This window comes from Myzus persicae, unplaced genomic scaffold, assembly GCF_001856785.1.
Source record: "Myzus persicae strain clone G006 unplaced genomic scaffold, MPER_G0061.0, whole genome shotgun sequence".
Taxonomy (NCBI): Eukaryota; Metazoa; Arthropoda; class Insecta; order Hemiptera; family Aphididae; genus Myzus; species Myzus persicae.
In genome coordinates, this window is record NW_019101783.1 from 1,093,368 (window position 1) to 1,119,053 (window position 25,686).

General features: G+C 35.2%; 1 protein-coding gene across 1 annotated transcript in view; it reads right to left on the reverse strand.

Moving 5' to 3' along the window:
• Nucleotides 1-25,686, reverse strand: part of LOC111030377 (LIM/homeobox protein Lhx5) — a 40,775-nt gene that overhangs the window by 9,929 nt on the left and 5,160 nt on the right. The window contains exons 2-3 of the mRNA XM_022309826.1: nt 23,223-23,421; nt 9,012-9,217 (exon numbers count right to left, since the gene is read on the reverse strand). Of these exons, the coding sequence (XP_022165518.1) occupies nt 9,012-9,217; nt 23,223-23,421 (405 nt within the window). The remainder of the gene's footprint in view (nt 1-9,011; nt 9,218-23,222; nt 23,422-25,686) is intronic.

The window sequence follows — 25,686 nt, forward strand, 5'->3', positions numbered from 1 at the left end:
CCCAAGTCGCAGTTCGGTATAAAGGATATTATATGTATATATAGTTTTGAAGGATTTTTTTTTATGATCAACCCAGACCGACCGGAGTCTTTGGGCCGTCAAAACGATCGCAGGCGCTCATATTTACATATAACACGAATTTTTTACATAATTTATGCTCGAGGGACGTAGAAAAAAAAGTGACCAGAAAACCACCAGAATACCTGTCAATTTTTACGACCCGTCTTAGGTGTTCGGTTCTTTTATGATTTTTTTTTCTTTTTATATAATATATATACATATTATACATATGTACGATATTCATAATTTTTATTTTATTATTATTATTTTTTTTCTAACTTCTCTGTCGGTCCCCTTGAAACGCTCCCGTACGCACATATACACGCACACATAATGTATAAATGTATATTGCATACATATATACATGAAATATAATGACATTATCACCGTGTCCCGAACAGACGTCAGATTTGTTTCGAGCCATCGAAACGTCAAGTTTACGATCCGCCGCCAGCCTGTTTAGTTCGAACCTCGAGAACGTGTGAAAAATACACATAACGCTTATGAATTACAACTTTTTTTCAAATTCCGTAATCTGGTCTCTCTCCTTTCCTTAATCTCTCTCACTCTCTCCGATCCTTCGCTTCAATGGAACTTCACGTATTTGAAATATAATAATAGTACGCTACACGGCTTCGGTGTAGTATTTAAAAAGAAAGACACGGACTGCCCACGTGCGATCTTTGACGAATTTACGATATGCCACGTCAACCGCTTGGAATAACTATACTGCAATACTATAATAATACACTCGTTATAATATATATTTAGCTCGTGCGTATTATATGCATTTGACACTTTGGTGTATTACTTTATCACCTTCCATTATATTTTCCAATCAAATTTAGATACGACGGGGACGGTCGCGAGAGCAATTAAATTTTACGACTGCAGCAGCATCACAATTCACAATAATACACAATATTATGTACTGAGAAAATCGAGCAGTTCAGAATACATCGATTGGTGCTACAATAATAAAATAGGTACTTATATATGTATATTATAATACGAAAAACCACAGTGGGATTTATGTCGAAATTAAACTTTTTTCCACAGTCCACGACCCGTGAGCATTGATCAATGTTTCGGGCACCCTTCGCATACCGCGAGACTAGATAGATCGTAGCCTAATTGGATTTGTTAAGTGTCGGCAGCTACGGCACGCGTGCTGAGCTCACACTTGTGTATATATATGTGTGTGTGTGTGTGTGTTGGTGTGTATACATGTGTGTGAATGCGCTCAGGTCGTACGCGACTATATTAGGTATATCCATAAAACTTCTCGGGCGTCCGCCGTTTCACACCTTCTCCCGAGCCCGTTATATCGCGGACGGAATAATAATTATATAAATATAAAAAGTAGGTATATAAAAAAATAACACCACATATATATCTAACGACGACGCGGCCACTAAATCACTCGTGCCCGAAGACATGTCATTGTTTATCGTCGTTATTATTTTATTTTACTTTTTTTTCCTACACGCGCGCGTCGTCTAATTTACGCCGCGGACGTCACGTAGTGTAATTTTTTTTATCATCTCTTTAGCCCGAAGCCGATTTACGATTCCTTCGGCCCGGCCGGAACGCGTGTCTGGGAATATAATATATACGCGTGAATAAAGAATAGAAAAAAAAAACAATAACGCGATAACACTGCAGCACTAGGTAGGTATAGGTATCTATATACAGAGATATACAGTATATACATATATCAATATTAAAATATATAAAACCTATTATTTTATGTACCTACAATATCCTATTATAGCTAAAAGTTGATATTAAAATGTAAAATATTCATGAAGATGGTTGTATAATAAATGTCACAGTCATTATACACCCGCCTGCAATCGTATGTGAATATAATAGTATAAGTATAGGTACCATGAAAATATGACACTCCAGTAGCTGCAGGTTGCTGTTAAAGGTATACGGAGCACAATATCTTGTGACGCTCGCGGGTATTGCGCATCCCCGTACTAATTCGGAGACGTTTGGCGTCAGAAAATCTCAATGACCGACACCTTAATATATTATATTAAATAGTAGTATATTATATTAAATAATATAATATACTACTTGGTCGGGGCCGTTATAATCGTATCGAACATTATTTTTGTTATATATTATATATATATATATATTACAGTGTTTCTAATATATCACATGTTGTACCCATTATTGTATATTATATAGGGACATCGGTCGTGCGGCGTTGGAGGGAGGTGCGCACCGTCCCAGGGCTGAGCGGCGGAGGGTCGTGTCGGCGGCGTCGACGGCGTAGTTCCCCCCGCGGCGACGCGGTAAAAAGGCAAACGGGCCCCCCGCTGAGAGCGGCCGCCGCACGACTCCTCTGTGTGCCGTCGGCTGCAGTGTATAGCGGCGGTGGCGGCGGGCGGCGTGCGGCGGCGACGTATAGCCCGCGGGGCGTTTCGCGATTTCGACGTCGCCCGTCAGACGCAAAAGAACCGGCCGCCGCCGCCGTCGCTGAGGTCATCTCGTCCGTCGTCGTTACACCGCGAGCGTGTATTATTATTATCATTATTATTATTATTATTATTTAATATAATATAATATTTTGAACCTTCCTATCGCGTCGTCGCCAATCACGTCTCATCCGACGTACTCACGTACAGCGTGATACTCGTATGCGAATAAAAATAATATAATGTATTCCCATACACCCATATATATATATATATATATATAATATATATAGGTATATTATACTCGGTTATACAAATAGGTATAACCTGTATTTTGAGTTACGAATCGTAATTATTTAGAAACGGAATATTCATCGGAACCGTGAATAAGAACACTTTAAACGATTTACTACTATAGTATAAGTTAGCATCGTGTATCGAAGAATATATTTTTGATATCGTTTTCGTTCGAGCTTATATTATATCCCACTCTGCAGGAAGTAATAATTTATCTATTTCCGCGCTAGCTCTATGTTTTTCCATGCATAAACGCGAATTTTGTTGTATATATTACACGCGCAAAAAAATTCCTCATATACCATCCACTCATTATTAGATATTATACATATTTTGTATAAAATAAAGAGACTTTCGTTTAATTTTCGAGGTTACGAGATTAAACGCTATATACATAATAATATATAACATATTTTATTATTTGTATATGTATACGGCGCGGGACCTACACGAAAGATTTCGTACACTCACTCTCACGAGAGATAATTAATTATCGTCCGCGGTGGTGGTGTGTCTAGACGTCGTCGTGTAGTGATAAAACGCATTTTTCATTTGTTGATTTTTCGACCGTCGGCGGTGGCGATGGAATACATACATGGGAAAAGTTTGACAATCGGTTATAAATCACTATCGGAGCAAGCAATAGGCGCTCGCGCTCATAAGCGTCGACACAACATACAAATATAGGTATATAAGGTGGGTTCACTATTATAATATGTATATAGCGCCCATTGTGGTCGTCGTCGTGTCCCGGGCTTCTTCCAATATAAATGTTCTATATTAAAGTAATCTATATAAGCCGTGTTCAATTCGAAGCGATTTTTTTTTATGTGTCGTCTTCTTGTGGGCACAACGGCGAGGACGAGAATTATATTGCTGAAGTGGTGTCGCTTGTCGTTTGTGTGCGAGCAAGTCGGGGAAGCGTGAAAATCGAAAATTAAAACGAAAATAAAAAAAACACGACGACGACAGGAAAATCACACGCGTGCGTCCGCCATTGCAAGCTATACGGTTCATTTGGGCCGAGATGCTTTTCCCGTCGCGCCAAATCGCTTATATTATTATAATATATATATATATATACTTTAATACATAGGTACCTATTATACGCGCTAGACTCAGCGCGAGAAAATCGTTGTAAAAATGGAGTCGTCGAATAGTCATCGTCGGCGAAACGAGACGGAATGCGCTCGGAGAAACGAAACAAAAAAAAAGAAAAAACAAACGTATTTTGCTGTTTTTATGCGATTGACCTCTTTTATCATGCTAAAGAATATAACGGGTTTTGAACTTTCGACGAGGGAAACAAAAAATACTTCCTCGACTGGTTTTCATAAAGATAGATAAAATGTTAGCACATTTATAAGTAATAAGTATTCAATAAATAATAATGATGGTATATCTGTACACTATTACTGTGACAACGGTTCCATATTATTTATTGTGCATATATTTTATTCTATATGATTACGATATTATTTTGATAAGGATTATTAATTAACTCGCTGAGCATATTATAATATATAGAGTAAAGTCTAAACATCAGAATGTATATTGAGTGAATTGAGAGGGGACGGTGGGTAATAAAATCCTTCTTCTTTAAAATAATATATTTATTTATGTACAGTGTACATTGTACCATCACCCATCCCTTCTAATGATATCCTTAGTCATTTAAACATCTTGTAATCTAATTTTTTTTTTCATAGACTTTTGAATCCCCCGTGGAATTATTTTTTTCTTATTTGACTAACCTACCCTACGTACCTAATAAAGGTTATGTTTTAAGTCTTAAGTATGGACATCTACTTATTTAGTGTTTGAAAGGAATCTTTTTGATCGGTGCGTTGTGTTTGAACTTTGAATGAATACCAATTTTTGAGGTATTCTATTTCCTCAGATAGCAGGTGTACGCCTAATTATAAAACGGACGATGCATTATTGATGCATGTGCGCAGAGAATTGATTCAAACCCGTCGTCAGAATATTATCTGCGCGCAGTTACGATCATCGACTTTTGTGAAAAACCTGATCGTGAACAACGTTGTATAATAATAATACCTACTATATTATATAGTGTACGACTTCGGGGGCGCATACACATTGTGTAGATGTATAATATTATGATATTACACTAACGCAACGTGTATAATATTATGATATCGTATGCACGTGGATTCTCCACCCACGGCCGCCCGGCTGGTGAATATAATATTGCAGTGGCGCGCGTACATCGCTCGCGGTGCGGCCATCGTGGCCTCCGAGAAAGCTGCCGCCGTGGTACGCCATCATGATTTTCGACGGCCACCGCCTCCACGCGGTTCGGCGTTTTACGCGCAGGTTTACGTACGCGATTTTATTGTACAAACGTAGCTGCAGAATACTTGGTGATATTGTGTATTGTCGACATAATGACTAACGTGTGTTGTCGTTAAATGCTGTGCATAATATAAATGATACGCGCGTATGATGTAGATCGTAAAAAATATCGATTACATAATATTATTATTGCTTGGGTGTTTATTTATTCGAAGTTATCGCAATAAGACGGATATGACGCATAGGTAATGCTTGACTTTTGAGTTTTGACACAGAAAGACCGAGCTTAGAGTATAACGTCAGAAGACTGTTAAATTAGTTGCACAGGCAGAAGTGGTGTTCAAGAGAGTATACTATATTCGCTATTTGATAAACGGAACGTTACGAAACGTTCTTCATGTTATAATATAGTTGTTCAAGTTGTTGCGTTATTCATTTTGTTGCCATAATGCGAAACTATCATAAAATCGTTATTTCAGATTATGCTTTATTCATATTACATTTATTTGATATAAATTATGCTTAATCAATTCTTTTATACGAATCAAGGGTGGAGAGGGCTCTGCATTAAGTATTACGTCGTTAAAAGTACCTATTTTGTTAATTCTTCATTATTTTGCATACATTATTATGACATTTTGGCTGGTTAATGATAAGTTATCATTGACAACGCTTTGGAGATGAGTGGGGTACCTAACTATAGTAGTAGGCGGGTAAACGTCTGTGGCTACACTAACATAATACACCTAGGAACAAAATTGTCGTGTACCACCTATATAATATTATGTCTTCAGAGTATCCCTCTGATAATTGTTTTTCCCAGTCGAGCATACCACCATCGAACGTTAATATTTATTATAATATTATATTATATGGGAACCGCGCGAGTATATTATGTGTGTGACGTGTGTATATTAATGTATACGAGCGGGCGTCGTGTTCGGTGAGAGACCCAGACATATACACAACACGATCGATACACCGCGCTGGTTGAAATTAACACGAAATATCCGTAACGACAAACAGGTGGATACCTAATATATATTATATATATATATAATACATTTATATGTATATATATTACATAGTGAACGCGACACGGACGACGGTCGTGTGTATAATATAGAGGTATACACATACGATAATATATTATTGTATATTAAAGTTTCGACATTATATTATTTTCTTTATTTTTTTCTCCCTCTCGTGCGCACCGCGACGTGGACCAACAATGGAACAATAGTTGTAGGTATCTACCTATACCTGTATATAGTGCGTGGTGGCGACCATATATATCATATATATATATATTTATTATGTACGTTCGCTACCGTGGTCACACATACACACACACACACACACACACACATGAACATAATATAATATAATATATATATAATAATAATAATAGTCTGCGAGGACGGCCCCGAAGGAGACGCGGGAAAAATGACCCGCGGGGAATGCGTGTGTACGCGCGCGATGGTCTATTTCTCTCTCTTTTTTTTCTCTCTCCTCTGTACACGCATATTATATAATATTATACACATGCTCTACTACCGTATTATTATTATGTATACCGCTACTACACACGTAGTGCCTACCGCGTCTTATATACCTATATATATGTATCATGTATAGGTACTTGCCGCAGACTGTAACGAAATTTCTGGCGCCTATTTAACTCACCGTGTACCACCGAGTACATTGTGCGTGTGTGTCGTATGCGTGTGTGTGTGGCGTGTAACGTGAAAGGAAGAAAATTCCAATATTTCGACTCACAATGCCATTACGTGCGCTTTGGTGTAAAAAATGTTTTTTATTTTTATTTTTCATAAACAAGCTTGTATAATGACGTATATATATATATAATATACATGTATGCTTTTGGTCGTGTTTTCTTTTGTTTTTTCTTAAGGGTGATGTCATGATATAGACGCACGGAAACCACTGTTGAAAGTTTAACGCGAGCCTCGCTTGTTTTGACGCAAGATTTCGTGTTTTTTTTTTGCGTCGGCACTTCTTTGTGAAACTCCGAGGGGTTAAAATAAAATACGTATAAGCACGCCGGTCGTTTCAAATATTTAAACGTCATCTATACACCGCGCATAATATATATTATAACAATTTGAGTATACTGCAGGTGTATGTGATACCTATATAACGTAGGTTTATAGTTTTGTGCACATCATTTCATCTACTTATACCTATTTTATAACCGGTTATTTTAAGCCCGCGATATTTTGTAACATTTGCTTCATTATTATTCTATTACGGGTCGACGGTAATTATTGTTTTTACTTTTACTTTTTTAATTTTCACTACCTGTATGTATAATAGCCGGGGCTAGGATCACGTCCAGGAACATCCATCATTAATATTTTAACTTATTTCACTGGGTACTCGGTATTTTTTTAGCTGGTGAAAATGACTCGTACGTCCAACCGTCTAATTTCCTTCGGATTTCTTTTATCTTAGCCATCTTCTATACGCACAGGCACGTTCATACTTGGGTCGGAAAAACGATTCCACGTATTACCCGACTATATATAATAATAATATATTATGTTATAAACGAGGGCAAGTACGCCTATTCCTACATACTGATAGTGTATGACTGCGATTTAACCGGTTTTGCGCGTATTATATGTACCTATAGAGTATATTTTAAGTACAACGCGCTAAACTATTATTTTCATTTGTATCATTAGCGCCGCAGCAGACCTTGACACTCAACTCATACAACCGGTTTACAGTTAGTACAGTCATACGCATGAGAATATAATATTATGTAGTATTTAAATCCAATTACTCGCGACTTTTGCGGTTAAACAGATATTTTTTTTCCCCAGGTACCTATACCTTATAAAGAAGTAATTTATGTACCACTGCGTACGTTGACGTTCATAATATTTATACGGCCGTTGGTTTATGCCTTATAATTGTTATATATACACACGTATTGTATGCAGACCGAAATACGCGCTCGAATAAGTTTTTAATTTTCTAACGTGTACAACGCGCACACGTGCAATAAACATTGGCCAAACGAGCTTTGTCGCGTGGAGACCAACAGTATTACGGTATAATATATCATACGCGACCGTGTTTTAAGAACCTCCGTATACCGCTGCAGTATGTTTCCCCTCAAACCAAGCTGTTTTGTATATTATGAAATATTGAAATGCTGCACGCGAACGCGCTCGGTGCTGTGTGGTATAGAGTTGCGCGTACACATATATAGGATATACTACGTTTTCGGACGGATGTTGCAGGCTAGAGGGGGTGGCAGCCGGAACTTCATTTCCATAGTTGGGAAACTCGATTTGAAACTCATCAACGGAAATCTAGTTATGCGTGCAAAACGGGTCATGGCGAAGGGTTGTCGTGCGTGCCGGGGGTGTATATAGTATATATACGGTATAGTATATATGTTTCAATGTTTGAGTGCGTGTGTGTGTCTATGTATATATATATATATTATCGGTAGGGGTAGAAGAGAATATACATATATATATATATATAATATAGCTATACGACGGGAGTTTTGCGCGTCGAGTAACCGGTAACCACGTTATGTCCCCCGTTTTCAGACAGGAAACAAACTTTAGAAGTAGAAATGACGGGAAGGGGTTTCAGTGGCGTGGAAGGGAATTGGAAAAATGTGTATCGAAATAGGCCTTAATCGATTTATACTAATTTTTTCAGTTTTCATTTTCATTTATTTTTATTTTTATTGCCTGACTTATCCCAGGATTTGTTTTAAATGCTTTCTTGTTTTCTTTAGTGTTTATATTTGTCATTAATTAAGTTTTGTATTTTTAAACTATAATATTAGGTATGCGGAATATATAAAAACGATTTAAAGCGTAAACTACTGTTAAATAACAAAATATAATAACGCACCTTGCCCATTCTTGCCGGATATGTAATCGTCCTTGCATATGAATTTGTTGTCTTCGAGCACATAAAGTTCCTCGCCGGTAGACAGCTGTTTCCGACATATCATGCACGTGAAACAGTTTAGGTGAAAAACTTTGTCCCGGGCTTTCCGCACCAGGTCAGTGGGTGAGATGCCCTGGGCGCAACCATTGCACTTTTTGCCATACCGCCTGTGAAAACAAAAAAATTCAATAAATTACACATAAACTTCATATCACCTCCGTTTGCAAAAAAAAAAATGAAAAAATACCCTATACAATATGTATCACCGTAATATATCGGTTATCGATAGTAAGTACTGAGTATATTTAATATGTTTATAAGTATAAAATGTGTGCGAGTCGTATACCAATCCAATACCTATTTATATATATATATATATATATTTATATTTATACCTATATGTGCGTACAAGGGGTGGTGCCCCAAAACGATTCATCATCTCCTTCACCGCCGACGCAACGAGTCGGTCGGGTTCAAAAGGAGAAAATAGTGCGAGAGTTTATGCGGGTGAAGGGGGATGGGGGTCAGATAAAAACGTACTATAGAGAGAGTGAGAGAGAGAGAGAGAGAGAGAGAGAGAGAGAGAGATTTGAAAGAGAGCAAGACAAGAGAGAAACAATAACGTAAAAAATGCGTTCTTCTCTCTGCAGCGTTCGTGAAACGGCAGGGCGTCCAGGCGCGCTCACACACACACATACACACTCGGGTCGTGCCGAAAAGCCGCGCGAGAGGACACGCGGGGGTCACGGGTCGTACGTTTAATATTTCGGACGAGGACGTGTTTACGACGCGTCTAAAAAACGTAAATATATATATGCATATGTATATGTACACTTATATGTATAAATATAATGTGTTTAGGAAAAAAAAAACTTTATGTACACATATTTTTTTCACCGTTTTGTTTCGTTTTTTATAATCTTCCGAAACTTTTTCAAAGGGTTATTTTATATATTATTTTCCGTTCTGGGAACGGTCGCCGCCGACAATCGGGGTAATAAAAAAAAAAAAAATACATATACTTAAATTATATATAATATTATGTAGGTAGGTCGTCGCGTACTATAATAATATTATATAGGCATAGGTACCTTCGAACGACTGTAATATATGTCTCGCGTGCGGTGGAATCGGTTGACCGACCGAAAAACTATAAAAACGAGGTTTTTCGCCGCCGCCACGTGCATGATACGGGGTATTATGTTAGGTCTTTTTTAGCGACTACCGCTGCTGCACCAATCGTCCGCCGTCGTGGTGTTATTACATTATTATTTCAGATGAACAATGTAGCACCCGCGGACGTTTAGTGAGCAGCAGTTATTTAGAAACTTGTGACGATGACTAAATACGCTCTGTTACTATGTCGTCTGTCACCACACTATATATAGGTAGGTTGGGGTATATCCATGACAATAGGAGTGTTATACTTATATATTATTACATTGAACAGAAGAAAAATATTTTCGGCTGCATTTTTCGCGAAAGACTATAATATTATATTATATATATAGTCCTTATTACTGTCATCCTGCAAACAGTCCATCAAATGTTTTTTTTATGACGAAAAATTACAAATATATGTTCTATTTGGTACTTGTGGCCAGTGTCCAAACTGAATATAGAGGACCGTTAACACACGAATAATTCACACGCACACTAACACTTCCCACACGCAAATACGAATTGTTGATTTTGTATTTGTGAAAATGATTAAATCGAATTGATAATATTGTCTATACACATATTTTCGAGCAAGATTTTGAATATTGTTTTATAAATTCAAGTCAGACGAATAACCTTTCATACAACTATTTAAGTATATAATCCATAATAATAACAGGTAGCACGCAACATATAACATTTTCAGGAAACATAATACCTATAATATATACGTTCGACATATTATTAAAATATAATAAATAGCACCCATGACCATATTTATGTGTTATTAAACTTTGTTGACGGAGACAAACATATCGCGTGATTTGTTTTTCAGAAGACTATAATGCGTATAAATTGACTACGGATTTGCTGTTATAATTATAAATACATATTATATGCATAGAACAATAAAATATGTTGAAGCATCCATTTCAAGACTCCGCCAGCAATATTATTTCAATATTATTATATCGCTGCTGCAGTATTGCAGTTATGTAATAAGGTGAACCGAGTACTATTTTTATTATAATAATATACTATAATGATGGGTGTAAATGGGTACCGCCGTTAAAATAATGTACATTATAGTTAGGTGGTATGGTGCAGCAGAAACAACTGTACGCCGTCCGTTGACTTTAAGTATTCAAACGGAGCGTTACTGCTTTTAATTAATTCTAAATTACTCGAGCACTAGCGTGAATTCAACTTTTATAAGTATGTAATAAAAGAAACGAAAAAAAGGTCGAAAGAAAACTAAACGGACTATTAATAAGTGCACACATACATTATCATAATATAATATATTATCTCATACCCACCTACGTATATACAGGAGGTGGGTATATTTATCTACATAAAAATAGGACCGTGTTATAGCTGAAGCACATATTATAACATTATACAATATTGAATAATATATAATAATAATGCGTCCATCGCGCTCGCATTGTACTGTGGTCGAATGGATGCCTATAAATACACTAGTGACTGAGTATAGTATATTATACGATATTATCGAGGCGAGTGTAGCGCAACATGTAATAACAATAATTTACAACGACCGAAAAAAATGCGGTAAATTTCGTCCAAAGATTCGTGTTTTGGACGCGCGTATCGATATCTTCGAGTTTATGATGGGTACGTACAATAATTTTATTATCATATACCCATATGATATACGCGTTATAATATAATGGACCGAAGAATTCGTGTCGCATACATAATAATATATAGATGTGTATATAAAATGTAATAATATTTTAATATCCTGCAACACACACACACACACACACACACTCACATACGGTTCTGCGCGCGTGACGCGAGTTACATTTAATATGGACAGGCGTTTTACCTATAAATATAATATTATTATTTTTATATACGTAGGTAATATACGATTAAGCATGTGAGTGTGTATAGGTACTCGCCGATACCGACAACGAACCACTTCTTAAATCACGTCGGGAAGAGAGATAAACGAAGGGGGGGGGGGAAAGGCGTAAGTCACATATTCAATATCGTACGGACAATGCGATAATATTAATAACAATTAATCAAAGCCCACTGCACACACGCTTGGGTGCTCGTATAATGACATCACGTGAAACTGGTATTTACTCGGTAATTTCGTGTAAATTATCGGGCGTCCCGCGGGGTGTGTTTTTTTTTCGGTCCTTTCACACACTATCCGTCGTCGTCTTAGTGTGTATGTATACTATATTATGTATATTATACGCTATATTATGCAGTTATAATATTTTCATGTATAATATTATGTTCCGTAATTTTTCTCCTTCGCGGGTAATATCTTTACCTCGCTGCAGCGCAACACGAGGTGTGCCCATCGTCATCGTACATGCGGTATGACAGATTTTTTTTACATACACTTTACGTACACTATACTTATACGAATATAAATCGCACTCGACGATTTTTCTCACGAAAATGTAGGTACCTATGTAGGTAATCGTTAGGGAAACTACAGTTTTTTTCACGCCGTTTGTCTTTGACACAAGTCTGTGTAATAATAACCACATAGTATACAAATATAATATATATTGTGAGTACGCGTGTGTGTGTTTGTGTGTGTGTGTGTGTGTGTGTGTGTGTGTGTGTGTGTGTGTGTGTATATATGTTTATATATATTTAGATTAATTGTATAATAATATTATTAATAGCTCGGTTGCAGTTTTCGATATAGCGCTGACTTAATTTATTAGTGCTGAATGCGATTCGCGTGTGAGCGATCGAGCTATAAATTCTGGACGATTTCGGTGGGGGTCGCTTATATGGTTTTATATCGATCGTCGCTGGTGATCGATTTTAATCGTCCAGAAGATAATTGAACAGTTTGAACCTTGTGTGCGAATCATATTTTTAATTTTATCTTCAGGTTCAGTTTTTTCGTCGACATTAATAAGTTAATAAACATTTCTACATATTATGAGATTAACAAAATATAAATTAATTTTTTACAAATATTTTTTTCGGACTAAGAGTACTTTGAACTTTATCCTTGACAAGATACACGGGACGTAGATCGTAAGTCTACGGGTTCTATAGAGACCTGATATGGGTATATAAATACACCAAGTGGACAATTTATGAGGGTTGATTCTGGAAATAATGCAAAAAAATTATTGTAATGTGAAATGTTTAAAAAATATAAATTAGTTAATATACTAAAGTAATTTAACAAAGTATAATTATTTTTTTTTAATCCTAATTAATGAAAATAAAAATAAATTAAATTTACAATCCAAGTCTAGATATCTAACCTAATAAGATATTTTATAAGCATCTGATTAAAAAGGCATAATATATTAATATTATATTATACAATATGTTGATTTAAACTATCAAAAATGATGCTTTATGATGCTCACTGTTTATATGAAACTATTCTTTCTTTTATCAGCACTGTTGGATGATATCATCGACCAGTGCTTAAAAAAACTAATACACCAATAGATTCTCAGATAGAACCCACTAGATACGGATGACCTGTGTAGAGCTAACCAACCATTATGATTTCTGTTTTACACAAGCTGCCTTTATTAATACAGGATAATAGTTTATTATAATAATTTATTAGAATGCACATATTATATAGTGGCTAGTTTGGAGTTCATTTGCACCGCCGGCGAAGTCCCAAAACATAAATTCACACAGAAACGAACTGCTACAGCACGCGCGTCACTGCTGTCGTTATTTCCCCCCTTGTCACTCGCCGAGATATTTATCGTTTCCCCACTAGAAAATATTACAACGAAAGCCAAAAAATAAATACATAGTATTATAAATACATAGTATTATAAATAAATGAAATTATGTCGTAGTCGTCATCGTCGTGTTCGGATACCATAAGCTTCGGGTAATATGCACACGGTATACTGCTGCATATATATAGGTATATTCGCAGGTAGGTGGTTCGTACCCCCTTCATCACAAAGCACGACCCCTCACCATGTATATATATACTTACAGTTCGAGTTTGACACATGCACGTCGTGGTATAAACATTAACGTTTCTGTTAACGTTTATTATAATATACGATGTCTTAACACGTCGTTTCGGGTATTTGCCCGATTAATTATTATAATGTGAAACCGCCCGCCCGCCCTTCAGCCACCAACACCGCGCCTGACCCTTTCTTACACACACACACACACACACACACACACACACACTCACTCACTCACGTATATATATATATATGCATATTATATTTGTATTTATACGGCCTACTCTAGAGACCCTGATGCATCCCACGCATAAATACACCGCGACGACGTATAATATGCAGTTATTGGTATCATAACAGTTTCTCGAAAAGTTTCGTTATACAATACATTCAAACTTAACTCAAAATATGAATTTCCACGCGTACATAGTATAAACTTTGATTTTCATAGCACCTATGTAATATATACTATATAGTCAAATAGTCAATAGTGATCAAATGCGTCAAATGTATATATAATACTACAGGGACACTCACGCAGTAAACGTTACAATATAAGTTATTACAATATACTATATTGTGATGCAGGGTGTCCGACGAAATTAATGTATTTTATGCGTGGCAATATCTTTTCTCGACTGTAACTATATTAATGTATTATATTATTCAACCCCGTCATTCCTATATAAAATAACGAACAAATCGCGTCTCGAGTTTGCATAAAATAGATATATGTATATCCACACAATAAATGACCAACAAATCTATAGATTGCAATCGATTTCTATTTATATGTACTCATATTTGCGATCTATGCAGTACATTGCATATTGTATTGTATTATATTATATTATAATGCATCCGAGGGGTGGGGACGATGTTCCGAAGTAGCTGTTATACGGACGAAAAGGGAACAGGATGAAAAGATAACGGACGCGCGTCTACAGCGTGAAGAGGAAGAGAAAAAAGTGCTGCAGGTCGCGCGATATCCGGACGAATGAGAAACAATGGACTTATAGGTATGTATATACGTATATATATATATTTTACAGACGATGACAGACAAAAATTGGCGGCCACGGTCGTAGGAGTGAAAAAAAATGCGGGTAATACGGCGTATATACCTACCTGCCCGTATATATAATATATTGCTGCAGTATATATTTATATACTATTAGATATATATAGCACGTTCAAAAAAAGGAAATGGCGTTTTTCGTCGCTCGGGAAAATAACCTGAAGGGGGTGTTTAGCGATTTGCTCGCGTCTATCCGCTTCACGGACCGTTGCTGATAGATATTTGGACGTGCGCGAACCGCGACCGTTGCACGATGAGATATTATTCGTAGACGGCAGAGAAAAAAATCAATAATAATAATAATAATAGTAAAAAAAAATAAAAATAATTTTTGTGTCGTCGTCTCGTTTGCCGCAGCGCGACATCAGTGGTGGAAAATTATAGCCGGACGTCTTTGAGCCGAAAATCGTGCTCGCTGTATATATATATATACGCACCCATGTGATGTTCACGGTGTGTGTGTGCACGTGATAAATCTGGGACAGACCTCAGCTGGAGTTTTCAGGTGATGGGTATAAAACAAAAATTGCACTCATCGAACTATGGTTGTCCAACTATTATATACACGCACGCGTTATAATACGATAATGACGACTTCCCGTCGCTATTTTATCCACCTCGTGTTGTACGCATACCATTACCTAATAGATATTTTATGCATCATAATATCTACACACATTATTAATTAACTACAAGAATTAAACATTCGTGGTATATAAGTATTTATATTATACCTTACGGAATACGGACCGCTGAAAATGCTCTCTAAAAGTCTAAATGTTTATACATACAAATACAGATAGGTATTGGCACGATTTTGGAATCAATCGTTTAAAGTCGGGAGGCCAAATTCACGAACAAAACATATAGGCTTATAGTAATAATATTGCCGATTTTTATATCATTGTATACGACGTGATGTCGTTTTATATAAAATAAAAGATAGATATATCTGTATATCTACACCTATTTATTGCCTATGTATACCTAATGCCTATACGCGTGTATAGATTACTCTGCAGCAGTCACACGGTCACGTGTTTAGGTGTTAAAACAATTTTACAATGTTTAATAACTATTATATTGCGATTATTATTGTTCTATATAATTGTTGGCGTCTCAATATTACATTACACATTTATACTACCATATACCCGATAATATGTATGTGTGTAGGTATATTCATTGCAGTATATATATTATATATACCAGTATATATAATACTATTGTTGTTGACGTCAAACAATATATGCTAATCAGTCACCAGTCACCACAACGTTGTTGTTTCCTATAAAAATCGATTTTATCACAATTTCACAAACACGCGTGGTGCACTGTGCTGTATTTATAATATCATACTTAATAATGTAAATGTAATGTATAAACATATACATGTCCACGTATTATACTATACATTAAGGTGGGTCTTTTGTTTTCCTCGTGCGTGTATAATAAATAATAATAAAATAATATCATAATATTTGGTATATATGGTTCCATTGGAACGCGTTTGGCTTATGTATATGGCACGTGTCGAAAAACTCAAATTATTATATCATAGATAGGTACATGATTCTTAAAAAATAATAATTTTTTCAGCCTGTTCTATGATCGATCGTAATGTTTCCGATGCCTTTGTATTTTAATATTACTGTATTGCCGACCGAAAAATACTGAGATTACATATGTAGACAAAGAAGGTCGAATAAATAATATGTAACTGAACATGTATATATATGTATATGCGTATACACACGGGTGGGTGAAATAGGAATTTTAAATTATTAATAATTTCGGATGGGATTAGCGCCGTGTAAGCCTGTCGACGAAAAAGAGAAAAACTTTTTCGTTTAATGTATTTTTTCCATTTTCATAATAATACTATATATATCCGTATAATATATAATATAATATAATACCTACTGTACTATGTATAATACTTTATATACATATATTATTATTGTTTTATTTTTCCGTTTCTGGACGGTTGAACGCGTGGAAGGGGTGCGCTGGAGGGGGCAGAAAAAAGTTTAACGTCGAGACGATACGCGCTCGTATATATTAGGATCGTGAGGGCGAGGAGAGAGAGCGAACTCTAGGCTCATGGCGCGCGCGAAAAGAGTAGAGACATATATATATATGTTTGGAAAACGGTTTAAAATACGAGAGCGCGGCATTAGTATGCATAGTCGGTATATGTATATGCGTAAAACGAGCTCGGAATTTCCTTATATTTATTTATGTGTGTGTGTGTGTGTGTGTGTGTGTGCATCGTATACATAAATATATAGTATACGATTATATATATATATATATGTGAGCTTATACATATAGCTCACTGCGCCCTCTTTGTGTGCGTCGGCTGTGGCTGTAGCGCAGATAAAGCACGGCGCTTTATCCGTTCAAATTGATTCGGCGGCGTATGCTGCGGAATAAATAATAAGTATTTATGCGTGCGAAGAAAATACAAATTTATTATTGTTATTATTATTTCTATGGTACCTGCACAAACGAATTTATGATCGGGAGGTGTGGCGTGTTCAGAGTTCCTATTTAAATATTATATATTTTATGTAAAATATTTACACAAATTTAAAATTTTAGAGTTTCTTTTGCGTCGCATTGCAAGATCAAGAAGAGTTATTTTTCGACCCAATGTATTGAAATATTAGTAGGAAACAACTGTATGATCTAACTTAAAGTATATAAAGCACTGCCTATGTAGTTTTAATTGAACATAATCATTATATCTATTCATGCGTACCGCATACTTGAATCATTTGAAGTGGACAAGCTATAGTATAGCAATGCACATTTGCCATTGTTTTATACACCCACCGTATAAATTACTATATCATAATCATTTCTATCAAAAGGTGTATAATATATATATATATATATTGGTAATATATTTATCAATCTTAATAGAATAAAAAAAGTCATATAGAATGCATTGTACACTTTCATAACTTTACACTGTTGGTGGAATTTGAAGGTCACATCAATCACTACAAGATATAAAGACCTATGTAGATCGCATATTCGCATCAGACCATGGGAAAGTCGCCATATACAGTGTATACTGTATAACAGTACAAACACGAGATCGTAATAATATTCGAGTGCATCATTATAATGTATAGATCCGAAAAGCAGTGTTTTTTAAGCAATCATATGATTTAACTAATAATAACTCATGTCAATTTTTTCTTGTTAACCGGCCACATCGTTTATTTTAATATCTATACAGCACATGCAATTATATACCTACTTGTCCCTCGCGCACAATAAAATAAATAATAATAATATAACATTATATTATATTAAATAAGTCGATGACGGGTTGGACACTCGTTTATGTATTATAGAGGTATCTACCTACATTATTATTATTATAACGTGCTGCAGTAGTGCAATATTACCACACACGGAGAAAGAATTTTCAGCGACGTCGTATCACATCACGCATAATAATACCAATACGCGCGAGTGTATATACAGAGGCGATCTGTATGCAAGTACCTATATACAATGTTATATAATACATGTCTATGCAGCGCGAACACCGCACACAATAAGGGGGTAGTGTGGCGAAAAAAAAACAATCCCGCGAAGTTTTCCGTTTTTTGCCCTCTCTCTCTCTCTCTCACACACACACAGTATATGTAACAATAATAACATAATGTATAGATACACATATACCAATACAACAATACACACGACGAAAGCGACTGTGTACACAATATTATTATTACACGCAGCTCACACACACACGCACGCGTAGGTAATAATAAAAGGATCATCGGCTATCGCGCTTATTGTATGCGAGCGGGAAGCGACAGCCCGCGAAAACGTCGGGCGTTTGTATACACAAAACCGCGCTGACGGATGGATGGACGGATGGACGGACGGACGAACGGAAAAGGCGCGCGAGCACAAACACGAGGTTTTTACACGTATAGGTACGTATATTATTATTATTATGTACATGCATGTATGCAGTGTCGGTGTATATCGGTCGCAGTACATATTGTTCGGGGGCAGATGCAACCGATACCCGGTGCCCTGTAGCTGAGCCCTCTTTAAAATAACATCGAAAGAGAGCTTATGATATGTGCCCATGTATGGGAAATCGCGAAGGGTATATATAATATAATAATATGGTATATATATACATTATATACACACGCGGGGTATTGGCCAACTCGCGACCGATTTCATCCTGTATACAATATAATCCACGATATACATATATATACCTACCTATAGGCACCAAACGTCGAAAAACGGGGTCTCGTCAAATCGTCAACTCCGTGCGGTTCCACACAATGATAGGTACAACAACAACGCGACAAACGCGTCGGTTTTATAGTCCGTATTATTATTACTAGTAACCGATTTATTATAGCATGTAGTTTTATGCTGTACGATGGGTACACAACAGAATATTTATATTTCAACACCCGTCAATCTTCATATTATTATATTATTAAATATATAAATGCAAAAGGTGGGAAGCATTAACTATAATATACTTTGTAAATTTTCTAATTTACTATAAATAGATAACTATTAATTATAGTTGTATTATAGTTGAGAATCAGCCACCGCGCAACAACTTATATATTTTCACAGTTAATTCGAAGACAAATATAACGTTAAATTAAAATCAGGTTTATACTTATAAAAGTAATTTATAGGTGTATATAACTGCATCGGTTAAAAAACAATTGATAATTACATTTTATTTGTTTCATCACTTTGTATTGGCCTAACAAGTTTCATGTTTATTATTACATTTAGGTATAAATGTATTAAATATTTATTATTCGACCTAGATCATATCGGAATAAGGCTATAATGATATTATAATATAATATGTACAACTGTTAAAGTATATCACCTATATTGGTTGTATATGCACATAATCTACCATTGACGTAAGTTACTTATTTGAGGTGCAGTTCATAAGTGTGGAGTGCTACGGGGGTGCAGTAATATCTAGGGAATTTTTTAGTGTCGTACTAATGTACCTGTATATGTACATCAATAATATATAATATAATGTATACCTATATTACGACTTACGAGTATATATAGGAAATTTTTTTTCGATCCTCGCGTAGATATACGCGTGTTGGTTTTTGTTAACGCGTGAGCGTCTCATCGACACGAACGATCGTATAGTAAAATAGTCGTATCATATATTATTATTATATGTACAATAATATAATAGATTCTCAGCGTTTAAAAAGTCGACGGGCACGCGACTTTTTAAATACCGATAACAATAATATATATATATATATGCGGTATCAGCCCGTACAAACCATATTTGTACAACATATACATATATATATATACAACGATTGTTTTTATTGAGCCCATTTGTGTACATAATATATAGATACTCCCACACACACACACGAATTTCCCCCCTTTTGTATTTTCCGGCAAATACACACACACACATATATTATAATGTATATACTGTATACGCATGTACAGAAAAACCGAACGTACAGTGTAATAAAAACCGAAACGGCGGCGGCATTGTGTATAGGGTTTTTATGGTTGCGGATCACGGATTCACGACGACGACGACGACGACGACGACGACGACGAAGCGCGTGCGAGGGAGAAAGAGAAAACAGCCGCGGCGTACTCGGCGGATATATTGTATTATATATTATTATTATACGCAGCCGGGCGCCATTTTGTCCCGAGCCGCTCGTCGTCGAGGGTCTCCGTCCGAATTGATTGCGCGCGCGTTTACGCTCGTCGTAATAACAATATATAAAGTACCATGTCTTCCACTCGTCCACAGTGTTTTTATCGCGGTTATCTGTATTATACAAGTAGATAACCGCGGTTTTTGAATAATATGATATTGTTATACGCATAGTAATGCTGTTAAATAGGTATACAATAATAATATGTATAGATATTATTATAATAATAGGTATAGGTGCCACTGCGGCTGCGGATGCTTATGAGATAGAAACGCATAGATATATTATACGTCATACATTATTATGTTCCGCGATGTATTTATGTGCCTATGCAGTAGGTTTATGTTATTAATGTTATTATATAAGTGGGCAAGTTGATGAAAAAAGTTTGCTTGAGTTAATTAAGTTAAGTTAATGTTCAGAATATTAAGTTATAGGTTAAAATAAGGTAAGTATCAAATAATATATTTAGCTCTAAAAGTTTAAGTTAATGTGGAAAATAATATTATCTTTAATACTAATCTAATAACTGAATTTTGTCTATTCAACCCTGTAAATAAAAATTGTTTTTTTTTAATTTTTAATTACTGTTATCTGACACTATAACATAGTGATCTGAAACTTTAAACTTTCAATAATTTTAAGCCTATATAACTATTTAGATAAAAATGCAGCATTTATATTATATTTCCTTCTTATTCCAGCACACTGCATATAAAAAAATTATATTAGGTATTTACATTTATATATCTTATATAATTTATAGGAAATTTAATTAGTATAATAATAGTTGCTTTAATAAAATTCAATTTAAAATCATTGTCTACAGCGCGATTAAACAAAAAATATTTGTATACATTATTACTTCAGCTATATATTTATATAAAAGCCGTAGTTATAGTTAAATTATAGAAAATTAACTAACTAGTTTGGTAAAAAAATCAGTTATAGAATAGTAAAGGTGCAAAAGTTTTGCAAAATATCAAGGGCTGTCAACAACAAAGGAGATCGAGCACCTCGATGATCAGATTTTGAAACTAAAAAATATTTTATATCGATTTGAAAGCTAATGAATTTCATTTATAATAGTAAGTATACAGTGTTAAAAAAAATTGGAATCACTTTAATCTACATATATACCAATAATGACAACTGATAACTGCAGTGCTATACACATTTTTCAGGTAAAATGTTTAATCACCTCAATAAATTATATCACATTATCGTTTTCCGTCCTATAATTAGTCTAATGACCGTTTCAAAACTTTTTAAACACCCTGTATATTACATATTAATATATTCAAAATAAGCATATCGATGTCTATTACATTTTTCTATTAACATAATATGATTTAATATACTATGTACCTATAAAATATGAACCTATAATATGGTGTATTTACTATACCGTAATAAGAAATTTCGTATAAAAAAAAAAATGAAAATGAAAATACAAAAACGGCTATTATGTTATAGTATAACACACAGAGGATTTCTTTTTTTAACCATTTCTTTTTGTACGAGACATTTATTGGCTGCGTACCAATAACATACACATGCATATGTATATATATATATATATTATATTTATAAGGTATATACGTTCCGATGTAATGCTACCATTTTTGGCACGCGCATGGTGCTATACATTATGCATCACAGCGCATATCATAACTGCACTATAGAAGCTTATATATATATATATAGTATTTGTACCAAGGTGGGGTACAAACAAATATTATATGCACATATAAATTGCGAAGTGCAAGGAACGTTTTCTATTTAAGATACTTATATATATATCTATATTTATATATATTCTTTAAACGGCGCGTACTCGTACCCACCGGTACACAAATATATATTTATAATATTATAATAATATCATATATCCACCCACCAATAATATCCCTCCCCGGAGCCCGCAAAACGTGAGTTACGGCATTCGTAGGCGTTTTTTTATCGCGCGCGGCGTCGTATGAAATTGAATGAAAAAAATTTCAATAAAACTGTGTCGTAAACAAGCGGCCATTATAATTCCTACTGAACTATTATTATTGTCTGTATACCGTATGAGTTTATGTTTCGGATTTAGTTCCTCGCGCATTATAGTACGAGACATTAAGTATCGATTTTACGAATATAATACTATATATTATGCGATATTGAATGGTTGATTATATATTTGAATATTTTATCAAGGTATGGCCGCGATGCGGAAAAATCTTCTCACCTGTAAAAGTCGGGCTTGCACAGTATCTTGCCGTCCCTGCTGTAGCATTTGTCGGACAACGTGCCGTGACAGTCAGCGCATTTCACGCATTCAGCGTGCCACGCCCTGTCCAGCACGTTCAAAAGGAACTTATCCATAATGGGTTTGTCACAACCCGCGCAGCTCATCATTAGACTGCTGCACCGGCCACCGCCTCTGCCTGGAAACACAGATAAAACGTCAAGAAACGTGTTATAAACGGGTACGTACATATCACAATATATATACCTATAATAGTACCCATCATACAGTATTATTGTTATTGAAGGTTAAATATTTAGTGTTCACCACAGCCACTATGGTACTCACATGTGACATGCTTAAAAACAAAGAGCATCCGTGTGGGAACAGCTGTGATTTAAGCATATTGCGTGTGTATAGATAAGGTTATTTTCTGACAATATTTTTGGTTTCACTCGTTTTTCACATAATTTAAATAATATCTATATAGGTTTCGTTTTGGTCATCCGATCGAGCACTACATGTACATATTTGTTTAAGTATACCTAGAAGTTATAGAGTACCTATAAGTTATAACCATGCGATATTTCATAGAACGTTTAGACAATATTATATGAAATAACGATAAAAATATTATTACTTTTATTGAGTACTATTTTTCGACTGCGATATCGGTGTATGTTACCGTCTATGAGCGGAATTTATAGTATTATCAGATTGCCCGAGATTAGCTCATCGAGGCAGGTAGACGATTTTTCTTTTTATGAATATTGTGTACATCGTTAATTTTATGCTGTGTGAGCCCTGCACAATGAGCATATATTTGGACTGGAGACCGCAGTGAGCACTACATATATATAATATATTGTAATAATATACGATTTATAGTAAAACACTTTTGGAGATCACGCGCATTCGATCGATCGTGTTCCGATAAATATTGCGGGAAAAAATAAAATACCCGAATCCTACATATTAAACGTACAATAATGCGTAAACACACGCGAGTGGGACACGTTCGTCATGCTCTAATTTTCTATCCAATACATCATATTATTATATGCGTTATTCTGAGAAACCGTTTTTTGCGTATACATACAAGTACGCGGGTATACATAATAATATAAGACGTTATGTTAATTATGCTTGTAGTGGGCCGAATATAGTAGAGGTACATATACCGACACTGTTTTGTCTAAATACGAAGTGGTATACATACGCAGTATAATATCGATCAGCCGAGCCGATGACGGGACGCAATAGTATATGGATGGATCGAGCATTCGAACGAGATTTTAGAGGGGAAAAATATAGATACCGCATAAACTTCTCTTATGCCGTAGGTATTTACACAACGGTCGCACAACGAAAATCTCAGTCGATGATGAATTTGAAGGATTATTTATTTCTGATTCTCGTGACATTAATATACAACTATCTGCAGCGAATAGGTTATAATACACACTTAACAAACGATTTTTCTGTGATCGGAACGTACCTATATAGTATCGTGTGCTTCGAAAAGCGATCATTATAATATATATTATTATATCATGTAAAATATAAAATATATTATAAAAACACCAGAAAAACAATATATATTATATTGTTGAGGTGTCGTTTTTATACATGTAGTCGGACTAAGCTGCCACAGCGATAAATATATATATATATATATACATACCTACCTATATAAGACACGGCGTTTTTACGATCGCGTATATATAATAGAAAACCGCTAAAACTCGCGACGCCTATTAAACAAACGCGTGTTATAAGAAAATATAAAACATATATAGTATTAATGTCGGCCATTATAGTAATATCTATAATATTATGTATATGTTTATGGTAGGTATATGCGCAAATTATACACTCACACACGCATCCTTGTGCGCGAAAAGTCGGTAGTCACCGCGGGCAATAATGTCCTATTCTGCACACATTGCAGCACATTCGACACTTTAATAATATGCATCGTATTATATACCTACGTAAACTATACCTATATGCACGTGTATAGGTACCTATATTATAGTATTATGCCCCATTTTAATAACAACACATATTATACTATAATTTAGCTGGTAGGTAAATACCTATAACACAATACTATTGGTTTAATATTTAGCACTCGCGTTTTTCAACGCATTCAGGAAATGGTGGTGTTTTATGATAAGTATTAATAATGGTCGTATGATATTAAGTATGTACAATTATGTGAATATTACACGTCATTGAGGGCGATTGATTAGCGCCAAATATATAATATCGTCGTTTGTTTCAATACACGCACGCATTATGTAATCACCCGTTTATCGTAATGTGTATAATTCAGTATAGGTACCTACGACAATAATCTCCCCCCTTTTTTTTACTAGACCATACACATACGTATTCATTTAATATTTATACACTTTTTTAATGATATACTATTACTAATATTATAGTGTTTATACAAATT